Source organism: Cupressus sempervirens, chromosome 8, assembly GCF_028749045.1.
Source record: "Cupressus sempervirens isolate cs-2001-9-10 chromosome 8, ASM2874904v1, whole genome shotgun sequence".
Taxonomy (NCBI): domain Eukaryota; kingdom Viridiplantae; phylum Streptophyta; class Pinopsida; order Cupressales; family Cupressaceae; genus Cupressus; species Cupressus sempervirens.
Genome location: NC_143125.1, coordinates 86,223,211 through 86,238,582, shown reverse-complemented (window position 1 = coordinate 86,238,582; position 15,372 = coordinate 86,223,211). Strand labels below are relative to the sequence as shown.

Genomic DNA, 15,372 nt, shown 5'->3' with positions numbered 1-15,372 from the left:
CCCAATGGTATGCCAAAATTAACATTGTAGGTCAGAGTAACAACACTATCCCAAAGAGTAGGCATACAAAATTTCCAACCATTATTCAAATGTTGTTGTTTTCTCTATGAAATGTCAAAAAAAGAGAACCATATGAATTGTCTTTCTGAAATATGCAAAAATGTATCGGTTTCATTATTTGTCCCATGGCTAGATGTCACCAACTATCAAAGGGAAATATGAAATGGCTGCCAAATTCCGAACCGCAAGAGCTTTTGAAGCGCCTAGAAATTGACGAAAGTGAATGTACCAACCTTGATTTTGTCGTTTCCTTTTAAACTGTGATGTGGGACTGATTGAAAATCATTTAGTCCTCTAGTGGAAATATTCTTTCCTTGAATCTGATGGTAATGCTCAGAATTAATTGTTTACGATTCCAGCTATACATTCAATTGTCTCCCACTGCTCAATTATAGATTCTAAATAATGGAATTGATATGCGTTAATATTCGCTTCTTAGTCTATCTTCCTCTATTCTTCCTCTGTGATCCATGATGAGCTGCATTCCTACGAGCTGCATTCCTCGTATTGGTCATGTTTTTTGTCAAATTATTCTCTATTACAGCCTTTAGAAAATGAATATCGTGCATCTCAACATCCACATCTTTCAAAGATAGTCGTATTGTGCGATAAATGTTCTTAGAATGACAAGATAGGGAAAACTTAAATGTTACTGAATATCCAACTCAAAAGCCATCACTTCTTCCTTGTCGCCTCTATATGTTGGATTCCCTTTGACTCAAATGTTGTTAACATAAAACCAGCAACTCCCCAATACGAATGATTAGTTGGCTGAGTTCCTGCTTCCGACTATAGCTAGTCCCTTAGACTGTGACTCCTGGTACCATGTAATGTTTGGGTTTCCAATTTAAAGGCTGCTGATGGTAAAATTAAACATTTTCCTTTCGAGAATAGATTAAACCATGCACCTCTAACGTCAACAAAATACTATCCACCAAATGAACACAAATATTCCGCTCGACTAAAGTTTTGGATCCTTCAAAACAACCCGATAACAAAAATTAAATCTGCCCTCTGTTATGTCTGCGTTTGATTAACCCAACTAACGTGATTAGTGAGTGACCGCAAGGTGATAAGCTGGGGTTGATGTTGCCTTAGTTAGTTGTACCACCTTCCAAAGACCTGTTCCAAACTCCTTCAATCCTCCTGATTATCTCTATCGATGTGTAGCTTTAGTTATTTCTAATGCTACCCAAAATGTGATGGCTTTTTTGATAACACCAAATACTTCCATCATAATAATCTTTGATGGGTTTGTCCCCCGTGCTTGCAAAAGTAGAATACTCAATAAGCATTTCTACCCACGTAGGAGAATATGCTCTGTGGTGAGGGTGTGTAACAATGACATCTCCCAAGCCCGCGTTAGGAGTCGTTGTTGCTGGCAGTCTCCACTGTTACCGGTGGCTCTGCTGATATTTGAAGGTCCTTAACTAATACGGACGGCGTGGGCTCGTTAAATACCAAGTTGTATGCTCGTGCGATTGGTTGAATGCGGTTCATAGCAAGAGTGCGGGGTGTCTGGCTTGCACACAATATTCTATGGATGCACACAATCAGAGAGCATTTCCAAGGCTATCTAAAAGCATAAGCCTCCTAAGCCACACTGAAGCTAATTTTTCAATTCTGTCCTAAAGGCCAACATGGAAACTGATCTCAGATCCAACCTTATGTCCAAATCCTTGGACTTTCTCGATGCCTATTTCTGATGCTGTGCTCTCCATTTGTCTATTCTAGAATTCCCAACTCCACAATTCACCATTCCATTTGCAATGAAAGTTTCTCGCTCCTGTCAAAAAATTATAGCTACTCTGAATCTTGTTTTCGTGTGGCCAAAATTATTTCACCATAGTAATCACTCATTACAATAAATACTTCTATCAAAGTAAATTCATTTTTCCTCTGCTAATAAAGAGGGCCCGATAACAATCTTGGCTAATACATTTGATCAAATATACCGTGTTTGAATTTTGGTGCACCCAGCATATAGAATGTTATATTCAGTTGCCTAGCTACTTGCCTTTCAAAACACTGCAATTCCTCAGCAAAGTTTATCCCTGGAGATGAATCAATACATTCCCGATAATAATTCTGCTTCTGACAACAAAACAGTACATAATACTTCACTTTGTTACTTAAAAGAAATCTTTTATTCCCCCACGGCTATTCAACTCAGAACTGATATTATCAGACTAAAATTTCTTCAAGTTTGATGATTACTTCAAGATCACAAAACCCTTGATTAATGTTATTCTTTAAGCGTCACAGGCTGGCAGAAATACACCAGCTCTGATACAACTGAAATATCCCAAACGGATATTGACCTGAGTTTTCGTTCTCTAGATAACATTCAGAACATAAACATGTGAAGTTGCATTACAAAACCAGTAATATAAACCCTAGGAAAGATCCCCAGTAGATATTTACGTGGTTGTTTTCTGAAAACTGATATTCAGACTCAAACCATAGGCAGATGTATTACAAAACAACAATAGAAAACCAGTAGATTCTCCAAAAGATATTAACCCGTTCTTTTCAAAATAATATTCAAGATTCAAGCATATGAAAATGTGTTACAAAAACCAGTAAACTCTCATAAAATTTCCTAAAACATGTTATTGCACTATACAACAGTAATACAATAACCAGCATTCAAAATCCAATCTTAAACACAGTTTTATAGTCATATTGGAACACTAAGAGAAGAACCTGTAAGCACATACGAGACACCTGAAGTGACTTCTCCATTGATAATGGGTTTGCATCCACTGTCTGCTGGTACGAGGGGCTATGTCCTTACACTGGCTGAATGTTGAAGCTTTCTAAATAACTCTTGCAAGGGAGAAATTGAAATCTGGATCATAAATCAAGCATACCAAATGAAAGAGTCTCTTCTCTTTTTATCCTCACAGCTGTGACTCTTTGACTCTTCTCCTGGCTTTTCGTCTTATCTCTCCTTGTCATCTTTAGCCCACTTTGAATATTAAATTAACCTTTTATAATGCGAGTCCATGCTTTCAAAGTCAATTTTAGTATCATATAAATGTGTCTTTTAATTTTTCTAATGTCCCAAAAATGGGACATTACAGCCTGATATACATGACTCCAATATGGATAGAATGTTACTCTTAGAGGGTGAAACAAAGGCTTTCAGCTCATACTTCTCTTGCAGAGAAGAATGCATTAACAAGGGCTTGCACCTCAAACTTTTGTCATAGAGAAGAATGCATAAACAAGGGCCTGCACCTCAAATTTCTCTTGCAGAGAAGAATGCATTAACAAGGGCTTGCACCTCAAACTTCTGTAACAGAGAAGAATGCATTAAGCTCAGAAAGAACAGCTGAATGCTAAGACTCCATCTCAGTAAGACTCCCTCTCAGCAGGGGCAACTTCTTGAATGTCCATATCCTGAGGAGCCTTCTGTTCCTCAGGATGCTTCCCAGTAAACTAAACCAAATTCTTCAGTGAATACTATATTGCCTGTAAATGCAATTGCAGTCCCGGGAAGAACAAATGATCACCCTTACCCCTGCTGTAGAGCAGAATGCATTAAGAAGGGCTTGCACCTCAAACTTCTGTAACAGAGAAGAATGCATTAAGCTCAGAAAGAACAGCTGAATGCTAAGACTCCATCTCAGTAAGACTCCCTCTCAGCAGGGGCAACTTCTTGAATGTCCATATCCTGAGGAGCCTTCTGTTCCTCAGGATGCTTCCCAGTAAACTAAACCAAATTCTTCAGTGAATACTATATTGCCTGTAAATGCAATTGCAGTCCCGGGAAGAACAAATGATCACCCTCACCCCTGCTGTAGAACACTAGATTCAATCAGGAAGTCACAAATATCTCCAACAGAAGTGAGGGCATTCCATACACCCAAAAATGCCAGCCCTGAATACCGAATTGGATAGCTGAGATTTCATTGATGTTTGCTCAATAATAAGACCAAGATCCCAGGCCTAATAACTTCCACTGCACAGGTCCAAACTTGAGTTGAGTGCAGCAGTAAATAGCTTCAGAAATTTCCATGCAGCTCTTTAAAAATATTCCTTTGCAGCAAACCCAACTTGTAAGAATGAAGAATGAATTTATAGAAGACAAGGAACAAAATAGCTGTCCTTAATTCTGATGTAATTGAAGGCTGCAACAGCATGCTTGCATGGATAGAAGCATCTATATGTCCTTTTCCAATTGAAAATCGGTTTTAGTTAGAGGTATTGTAGCTCTCTCACGCTTTCAAAACCTTCCAGAATGACTTAGAAATAGATATTCTCAATACACACCAAAGACGCTCTACCATGAACACCCAATATCTGTGACTTGTTACAGCCCCAACATACACGACAATATCACAATAATGAATACTTCCAGATGCACTGAAGATCCTATCTGCTCCCAAACAATGATGGTCAAGGAGAAAGATATCAATCGCTTGACACAAGGAAATGTGCTTTAATGAACTTACATAGAGACAAAAGTCCTCAAGAAAAATAACAGTTTGATAAACTTCGCTTCGTGGCGCTTGAATTAGTAACTTATCAAAATCATCTTTTGAATAATTAAACACTTTAACTATAGAATTGCCTCATACACAGGCCTCAACACTGGTATAAAATTACAAGCAATCGTAACTGAAGAACACTTCATCGTGCGCTAAGAAGTGACATGGCACATTGAAAATATTTTACCTTCTACCATCACGAGCATGTGATCATAAATGATAGACAGGTACCAACTCAACCACCCAGAAATTTAAATGGCATACACTAAGCATGAATTGAAGAGACATACAGATTTCACAGTGGTTACCAAATAAATGTGAGTTAGCTGTAAAGGAACAGAATGCACAATACAACCAGAAAACTTGCCAGTTATAAGGTGGACATGATTCATTACCTAAATTGAGTCAAGCAGTCACATAATGACTTTTCAGATACACAAAAATATCTCTTTGACAACCAACATGAAACTCTTCGAACTTTAAATGCTACCCAAAAATAAATACCTTCAATTCTAAATATTGATAAGAAAGAAAGACACTTAGCAATTTGCCTGTCAATACAAGAAGTGAAAAAGCTTCCACTGTCCAACACTTCACAAGTTATGCCAAGAGTTTTCATCTACAGATGAAGAAGACTCTTCATAGTCTTTGGAAGATAACACCAAAAGATGTGATTCTGCTGCAAGGAGGAATCTTCTCAGTGATGACTCAGTGGCAGCCTTTCCAAGGAGGTTCCAGAAAAAAGAAGACGGCCTTCCTCTGCCACCCAACTGTGGACCTTGAGAGCCCCAACCATTGCATTACTTGAAAGTCACAAGTTTAAACACAGGAAAAACTCAGAATTCAAATCCAGTTTCATTTCAAGATGGAGGTAAGTTAAATTGTTTAAAATTTAAACTTGTTTAGAAATCTAGTCACATTAGTTTAGTAAACTTCTAATGTTTTTAAAATAAATAGAATGCTTGATTTTAAATTTTTTATCTACTATTGTTTTGATCTTAAAATAGGTTGCTGAGACCCACTTTGCCTCCAACACTATTGTTTTGAGATGCCTTGTCTGTAATAACCTCCAATAGGTTAAATACCAAAATTTTTTATACTTCAGTTGTTTGACATTTCGTCAAACGCTTTGAAGCAACTGCTTATTGGGTAGAGATGAAGTGTTTCAGGGTTGTAGCAACAAATTCACCACATATGATTTATGTAACAAATGCAATGGATACAATATAATAATAACAGTACCACAATATTCAGGAAATCAGATTGAGCTGTTACAATTTCTAATATAAGTACTTATGGTAATAGCTAGCTTTCACAAAATTGTATAACAATCCAATTGAAGTTAATGAATAACAACATCTGATTCAAACATAAACTGGACTGTTATCACTTGGACTGAACATCTATAATTTGTACTTAATTTTTGCACCCAAATTAATATCAAGAACCTGAAATTCGTTGCCTCTGCTGTTGACACCTGTATGAAGCACTGTTGGCAATCTGCACCCCAAAATTTACACCTCTGCACCTTGTTGTACAGTCTCCTGATACAGGCCGTACAGTACGGCACCTGTACTGAAAATTATACTCAGTGATGGCAACCGAAATTACCCCAAACAGGGACGCCTAGGGTTGCTTGGTAGTCCCTTAAAAGCATTAAATGAGCCGCTGAATATTTTGGGAGATATAAGCAAATTTGTGATTCGAGCCCTAGTACGGCCCTGTTATAAATTAATCCTGCTTGGTATTGGATGCACAAATTATATATTCTGAACCGCCTAGGGTTAATATATAACCCCTTCAATGCAAGAATTCCAATTCCAATGGAGTGGGAAGTAATGAGTACAAATGTGAGTTTAGGCCCTGTATGAACTATCAGAAAATGCACTGCTTCTGCAAAAAAAATAATGAATTTTCAAATCCTTGCAAATAGCTTTCAATCCTTACAATCAATTCTCAGAATAATCCATCATGAAATGGCTAAATACCATCTCCAATGAGCAACCCTTCAGAAGATATCTCACTTCCTCAGTTATGCAGATTCAAGGGAGTTTTCGTTCCCAAAGACCTAATGGAAATTTGCAGACCAAAGACTACAAATTGCTCCAATATGAATAGAAGTTGAATCCACAAAATCGCTTGCTCAAATGGATGCCTCCCGCCCTCTATTTATTCACCTTTCTAAGAAGTCACTAGGAACTTCTAGAAACATCTTTTATAAAATCTTATTATAATGCACTTTATTATTAAATAACTTTATAAAATTAAAAGTGCAATCTCAATTCAAAATTAGAACATGTAGGCCCCACTTTACTGGATGTAGGCTCAATTACGACTCTCTCTCCAAAATCATTTGCCTACGAGAGTCAATGATATAGGCAAATCTACTATGGGGGAATTATGTCGCTAGAAAGGGGACATGACATTGTCAAAGTTAAAGAGGCATTGTCTAGAATGGTAACTGGTGCTAATTGGAGCATATGGAGGCAATCTAATAGTGAAAAGGCAATTGTCATTAAGGCAAGGATACTAAAAGATGCTTGGTGGGATTGTGTTGAGTACCATCTGATGTTCACTGAGTGTATATTTGGCATGATCCGATACACTGACATGGATAGGCCTTGCTTGGGTGAGGTATATAATGGCAGACTCCATGATTGAGGATATTAGAAGTAGAACCATCATAAATGAGAAAGAGCAAGATCCCAATGACTACTTTGCACAAAGATAAAGGTTGCAATCAGTATACAATGGCATGTGCCACATAGTAGGTGACCCACTAGCATCCTTGGTGGAGGTGGCAAAGGTTACTATCTTGTGGGGGATGTTTCCACCAAGTGCTCAAGTCTCAAAAACATTAGTGAACAGGGGATGCAAGGTTTTTTTACTTTTTCTGGGGGACGCATCCCAGTGGAGCACTATTGGAAATAGAAATCTGGAAGCATAAGAGGAGGAATCTTTAGCATCCAGTTAAAAGCTGCAGTCAATGATGAACTTTAGTGAGAGGAGAGATTTAAATGCTATTTTATGGTTTTAATTTTCTACGATGAGGATCAATCATGATATGACACCATGTGCATTGCATTCCTATTTGTAATTTTCTATGACAAGGATCAATCATGTGCATTACACTCCATTTTGTTCCAAAATTAATTGAAAATATACCCATGCATTCTCTAAACTCAGTTTTCTTTTTTTCAATATTTTTTGCATGTTATTTGACTTCATTTAATGAATTGTTACTGAGTTTCTGCAGTCTGAGTTATAAGATTATGGCTCACCACACAAAGTGGGCATATCCCACTAGTTGAGGATTCCGTTTAGGTACACTACTCCAAATTCAAAATTTGCAATGGTTGGGTGTATCAGTTATATTGCATGTATTATAGTTGTAGGAAAGATGATGTCTGTAGTGCATTATTGACACCATAGTTATCACCAAGACGGAAGCATAGCTTTGGGGTGAAATTCTTTGGGTTGATGTGTTAGCATTCTTTGAGTTTCTAACATTGCTATTGGTTTAAGAGTAATACCTCGCAAATCTTGTCTAGCTTGTGTTCATTATTGTTTGATACAATTTTTGTGTTTCTAATTTACAGGTAGTTTGTGAACATTGTGGCATGTCCCCTAGTTCAGGATTTCATTCTTCTATAAAAAAACTTCTAAGAATAATTATTTGTAGTTGTGAAGATAGGGCACTGCATTTTGCCAGTGCATTTTATATTAAAATTAAAGTGCTTAGAACTTACAGCGACCTATGTTGTATGCTGTGTTGACAGATATTATTATGCTGTTATTAATTGTGATAGCTCAGCAACGGCAGATTATCTTTACAAAGCATGTGATGGAGCAGAGTTTGAAAGAACATCAAATGTTATGGACTTGCGTTTCATTCCGGATGATATGGAATTCAGTCATCGTCCTCGAGATGTTGCAACTGAGGTGATTCTTTATCCAAAGGAATGCTATTCACTTTTTTAAAATATAGCCAAGTGCAATATGGTCAAATAGTCTTTACTTTGAATGTCAATGTTGTGTTCAGGAACAAATATCTCAAATATTGTTTGTTAAATTTGAAAATCTTTTTAAGGAATCTCTGTAATAGAACACTTGATGTCATTTTTCAAAATTGTCTCTTGTTTGTGTGAACATTTTATCTTCAATGTGAAATGCATATTGTCTAATGTTTATGAGTTCAAACCCAAGATTATGGAAAATTATATGCTACCCAGGGATTTGCCCTTTGCCAAAAATGACCCTTGCTCTCATAGGGGATGTCTTTGGGACACTATGGGACAAGTACGAAACATCCACACATGCCCCTATTTTGCAAACAAAAAATCCAAAACATTCCTAGGATGTAAAAATAATTTTAGGGGACCTCTGGGTATGTTAGCCATCTCTGGGATTGCCAGGAATGACCAGATATCCTTCAATTATCTTAGGGAGGACTTTTTATTCTTGAGTATTGTTGATGCGTGTTTTGCAACTACACTAACATGCAGGATGAAACACTTAGTATCCTAAGATAGAACACCAAATATTGAATCCTTTCTTGAATAAGGAACCTTAGATGCTAAACTTATGACAGTGTGTGATCAATCAAGACAGACCCAAGGTTCCCTCGAATGTTGGACTTAACTCAGATTTGTGATGTGATTCACTGATAATCACTTAGGAACTTGCATTAGTTTTTTATCGGAAGATCTATTAAAATTTAACTTCTTGAATGCAAATGATGTAGCAATTGAGCTCTTCAAAGTAATTCTTATTGGACGATAATACAAATATAAATTCTTACATGGAATCAACTAATATGCGTATCTCTAATTTTATATGATGCTAGCATTAGAAGTATCTCAGAGGCCTCAGCTAAAGCCTTATCTTCTGAGTTAACTATGTTGGTTTTTTGGAAGCAATGATTAAATAGGGATGAAAAATATTCATTTTTGTACTCGTTATTGTTTCTGCAAAGTTCAATTTTTATGCTCTTTTATTTTGCGTTTCAGGTTCCAATTGGGTATGAAGCTCCAGACTTCCACACTCGTGCATTGCAGCATAGCAGAGTGAATATTTCTTGGGATGATGATGAACCACTTCGTGTTAAGACATTAAATCGGAAGTATGGTCCAAAACAGGTTGGGAAACATTTACTTTTAACATTATTTTTTGGTTAGTTGGAAGGCTTTGTCATTCTGAACTGTTTATTTGGAAGCTTTATTAGTCCAATTTCAAGAATGAAAATGGCATATGATGCATCATCCCCCATTAATGGATATGAGCTGATAGAGAGGGCCTCATGACCTTTCATCTACTTATACCTAATTGTAGGATGGCTTTCCTTAGGTAAGTACAACAATTTGGTTTTGCAAAGGATTTCGTTGTATAGGGTTTTCCATTCTGGACTGTTTATTTGGAAGCTTTATTAGTCCAATTTCAAGAATGAAAATGGTGTGTGATGCATTCATTCCCTATTTATGGATATGACTGATAGAGAGGGCCTTGTAACCTTTTTATTTACTTATAACTTATTGTAAGATGGATTTGCTTAGGTAAGTTAAACATTTTGGTTTTGCAAAGAATTTCATCATATAGGCCTCAGAGGATAGGTAATGTCAGCAAGGATCCTTCTAGGAAGCTACTTAATTTACAAGTCACCATCCCAAAGTGGAAGGAATGTGGACTTAAATACATAAATAAAGATCATTCAATGTGACATATCTACATGATCAAGACACAAAACACCTTTATGAGATGGGATTTGGTTGATTCAACCTGTACAATAGAAAAATAAAATATTGAACTCCTTTGAGAGTATAAATAAGGATCTTGTATTAAATGATTCTTTACCAAGTAAAATGACTCGTATAATTTTATATCGAATGAATCTATTCTGGACTATTTATTTGGAAGCTTTACTAGTCCAATTTATAGAATACGATTGAATCTGATGCACAAACCTATTTATAAATGTAAGCTTGCAAAGGCGATCCTTGTAACCTTTTATCTACTTCTACCTAATTGTAATATGCATGTCCATAGTTAATATGACCCTTTGGTTTTTGTGAAGGATGCCATTATATTGGTCGCCTGGTTAGTCAATGGCCATAGTGACCTTCATAGGAAGGTAGTTCAGTCAACTTGCAATCCCAATGGTTGAAGGAAAGGGCATGCAAATAAATAAGGAAAGATCATTCAACATAATTTATCAAACTGATTGAAATACCCTATATGAGAAGGGATTCGGTTGATTTAACCATTTCAATAAAAACATAAAATATTTGGAATAGTAAGCTCCTTTGAGAGTGTATATATATGTGATCTTTTATCAAATGATTCATAACCAAGTAAAATTACTGAATGCAATTTCATATTAAAGTACTTATGGCATATTAAAAGTGCACCTGCTCTCAAAAAAACGTGTATCTGTTCCCTCCAGAAGAAAGTAAGGGCCCACAAGTATGCACAAATAAAATCTTCATGTCACTATCAATGTTCTTGTAGATGTCCTCTTATGGTTTTAGATGAAGTCTGAAGGTTAAATTTACTGTGGTATAGGGTCGGGATGAAAAGAAAGATGGGTAATCATTTTGGTTTGTTTTTTGTTTACTTTTGTTTTGTAGCTAAATGAAATGGACTTTAAGGCGTATCTGGCATCAGATGATGATGTATCTGACAGTGACGAGGATGAAGAGGGAGAGGATGGAGCAGATGATGAGAAGAAGAAAGATGTGAGAGAAAAGTATAGATCCCTGCTTCTTGATTCTGGAGATCCTTCAGAAGGCAGGGAAGATAACGATGACAAAGATATGGAAATAACTTTCAACACTGGTCTAGAGAAACTAAGCAAGCAGATTCTTGAAAGGAATAAGAAAAACAGCTCAGAAGAGACAGTTTGGGAGGCTTATTTGAGAAAGAGAAGTGAAAAGAGAAAGGCAAGGAAAAACATCACAACAAAATCTTTGGAAGAAGAAACTGGTAGTTCTGATGGAGAGGATGCAAGTAATATAGATCGGGATAATCAGTCTGATGATTTCTTTTTAGATGATGACTCTGGAGATAATGGAGAGAAGATTATTTCTGGGTCCAAGGTAGGGAAGGCTTCTAAAAAGCATTCAAAATCAAAAGCTTCGTCAAGTGAAATAAAAAGTGAAGAAGATGCAAGTAAAGCTGAGCTAGAGCTATTGCTTGCTGATGATCACGGTTTAGAAAATTCTGTTCGAGGATATAATTTAAAATCAAATAAATCCAAATTCCAAAAGGTCAAGGAATCTGCAATTGAGGACAAACTACCCACTGTTGATACTGATGATCCAAGATTTTCAGCTCTATTCACATCTCACCATTTTGCCATAGATCCAACAAATCCACAGTTTAAGAGGTATGTTTTGAGAATAATAGGAATATATTGACTTAAGATTGAATGATTTGAAAGCTTATGGCCATAATTTAATGTTCTTACTGTATTGTATAAAAATAGGTGGTCTCTTATACGGTATCCCAAGCAAATAATACTAAACAGTTTCTTTGTTAACTTATTCTTGCAGGTCAGCAACTTACAGTCGTAGCATAGTTCAAAAGCAGCAGAAGAAGTTTGCAGATAAAACAACGGATGATTTAAAGCCTTCTGTACAAAAGGAATCTATAGTTGACGATGCTTCAACTAAAAAGAGGAAAACTGAACTTTCATCGCTAATTAAATCAGTCAAGCGAAAAGTTGGAACATTACAGTCCTAACTAATGTTACTGTTTTTCTCCATGAAGATTGTTGATAGGGCTTTTGAATGGTACTATTGTCCTCCTTGCTTCCTGGAAGAGAGGAGTGAGAGTTCAACAGTTATTTCTGTTATATCATCCTTGGTGCAGGTTGAGCTATAGCAAGTGCTACTGGTAGGTTCTCTTTTTGAAGCAGTAAAAGCATTGTTCTCAGCCATATCTTATGGTGAGGTGAGACTTTTGATTGAACAGACATTAAAAAATAGTGTTAATTTATTTTAGTAATGGCGATTGATGCATGTTATTTGTTTATCTGCAACCACTAATTTTTCATCTGTAGAATCAGATGTACCAATTTTGATATCAAACAAAAACTTCAGAAAGAAAGAATTTGTAAGGTTGTGTACAAGTCAATTGTCCTGAAAATGAATGGATGGAACCAATTACTACAGGTAGTTTCGATCAGTTAGACTGGGGCGTATGGGTTCATTTAAAACTTTCCATTACCTTTTGCTGATAACGATGGCTTGTTGATATTATTATTTTAATATAAAGGGTGAGGGTCCAATTGCATAATTTATTTATTAAAAGGCTACCATTTGGGATTTCGGTAACTCCAGTAATCTCCAAAAATGTCGTTCATGATAGTTTATGTTAATTAAAAAAGAAGAAAATACGGGGTTTGATTTTCTGCAGGTCTCTTGTTACAAGGAAAACATTTATAGCATATTTATTTTGTATATTCTTGTGGAGGAGGAAACATGTAGCTTAAATTATAGCTAAAACTAGCTATGATCATTGATTACAACTTACCAAAAGAAAATACACGTTAGAGATTGTAGCAGCTAATAAACGTGACAGCTTTTCAAATGGATCATGCAAGAGTATGTAACATCATTTTAGATCATTTTAGAAGTTGGTAAAACCATAGTTTAAGTTAAACAAGAGCTCTATTCAAGCTAAAGTCCCTGCCTTTTGGGAAAGAGATTAGACAGATTAGACAGGTGCATGTGTTTTTCAAAAATGAAATCAGCTCGGCAAGCATATGGTGCAAATTGAGATGGATTCAATTTTTAAATGTGTAAATTGAGTCTTTGTTGGTTTCAATATAATTATGATTTAATTGTTGAGTTATTTTTCAAACTTATAATATAATACACAAACTTCAAAAAATAATAATTAAAAAACTAAAATATATTATTGTTAAAATATGAAGTTTAGATTTGATTATTTAAAAAAAAAATATTGACCTCTAATCAATTATCTATCAAATTAGTTATGTTGTGCTATAGTTCAATTTTTTTGTTGTATAGAAGTTTAATTAAAAATTACTAAAAGTTTAATTAGATATGATTAGTATTATTGTGTATTTAAATATTATGTTTATTAAAATAGTTAAAATTGAAAAGATAATACATATAAATAGCTTTTAAAGATATAATTACTACTAATAGATTAATTCATTATGACATTGAAAATTAAATAAATTATTAGTAAAACTTAATAAAAATATTCTTAATATTTTTTCTAAAAGTTAAAAAAGGTTTGTGAAGTTAATATTATTTTATTGAAATTTTAATTTAAAGATAGATACAATAAATATTATTCTAATTATTATCAAAGAAGCTTCAATTGTCTAGAATAAAGATATCAAATATAATAATAATAATATATTTAGAAATTTGAATATGAGTTTATCAAATCAATTCTTGTCTTATGTAATAAAAGTAAAGTGTCATTGCTAATAGTGGCATGTTGTGATGGTTAAGTTGTTAAGTTGTTATCTTTGCCATCAAGGTTCAAATCCAATGGGGATGAGGTCCCCGTTTGTGGCCTCACTGGTTCATAGCTCTAGGTCAAAGTGTTTACCCCTCTTTAAAAAAAAAGTGAAGTGTCATTTAAACTATTTGACTTAAACTTTATCCATAATCTCGTAGGTAATTGGGCGTGCACTTGTGAGCAGAGTAACCGTAGGCAATGGTAGCATGCTTGTCCTATGTGGGAAAATTATTTGGTTTTAATGTGATGTGCAATATGTTTGACATTTTTTTAAGATGCTTATCAGATATTTAATACATTCTTTTTCAATTTTTTTAAATTCCAAAAAATATGATTTAAGCCCAGGAAATTGGCCTTGGGCCAATGAGAATTCAGAAATTAAAATATTTGCAAATCAATTAAAAAATACTATATCTATAATTTTAGTCGAACGATCTAATTATAATTTTACATTATTAGGCCCTGCCTAGGCAGGGAATAAATATTTGAGTTGCCTCAATTAATTTTTAATAGATTAATTTTTTATATTAATTTTTAATCAATAATTTCTCAGGCAGGGAATAAATGTTTGAGTTGCCTCAATTAATTTTTAATAGATTTATTTTTATATTAATTTTTAATCAATAATTTCTCTTTTTCAATTGGCTCGTCTTATTTTTTCTAGGGATATTATTGTTTTTCTAATTCAAAAATATCAAAAGTAAAATATCTATAATTTCTGAAAAGTTTCAGTAAACTCTGGGGCGGGTCTGCATCACATCTTCAGAAGCACGAGGAGCACAGTGAACAAAGATTGTAGTGGCACACTAGGCTCGAGCCTTCAAATCCTTAATCAGATTTCAGAAACACCATTCCAAAATCAATAGACTCGACATCTTCAATCACAAGTTCATGATGATTTTTTATTTCTATTGCATTTTTTCCAGTACCTTTTGCAGTTATCTTTTCCCATCTCTCTTGATCACACTCCTCTCAAATGCTTTCTCCTGCATCAAAGAAGAGTACTGCAGACCGTGAGCTTATTAGCTTGGCGAGCTCCAATGCACTAAAATCAAATCCTTCCCAAAAAGCAAGCAAGGGTTTCAGGAATTTCTCCATCAAATGGGAAAAAATTATCAATATTTTTCGCATGACTTCGTCAGACAAATCCCTAAAGTTTTGCAGAATGACGATTTTGGGAAGATCATCCTCCAATCCTTATTGTGCATTCTCCCACCTGCTGTTTCCGTGTACCTATTAAGCCCCGGGGTGGTATATTTTCTGTTAAATCCCCCTGGATTTCCCATGTGAGCAATTAAAGTTGAGGACTATTTTGATTTCC

At 35.1% G+C, this 15,372-nt stretch overlaps 1 protein-coding gene across 1 annotated transcript in view; it reads left to right on the top strand.

The window, feature by feature from the left end:
* LOC149541753 (pre-rRNA-processing ESF1-like protein) overlaps window positions 1-12,681 on the top strand; it is a 99,415-nt gene extending 86,734 nt beyond the window's left edge. The window contains exons 4-7 of the mRNA XM_089796867.1: window positions 8,336-8,498; window positions 9,566-9,694; window positions 11,180-11,937; window positions 12,104-12,681. Of these exons, the coding sequence (XP_089652993.1) occupies window positions 8,336-8,498; window positions 9,566-9,694; window positions 11,180-11,937; window positions 12,104-12,293 (1,240 nt within the window). The 3' untranslated portion in view covers window positions 12,294-12,681. The remainder of the gene's footprint in view (window positions 1-8,335; window positions 8,499-9,565; window positions 9,695-11,179; window positions 11,938-12,103) is intronic.
* Window positions 12,682-15,372: the final 2,691 nt, after the last annotated feature.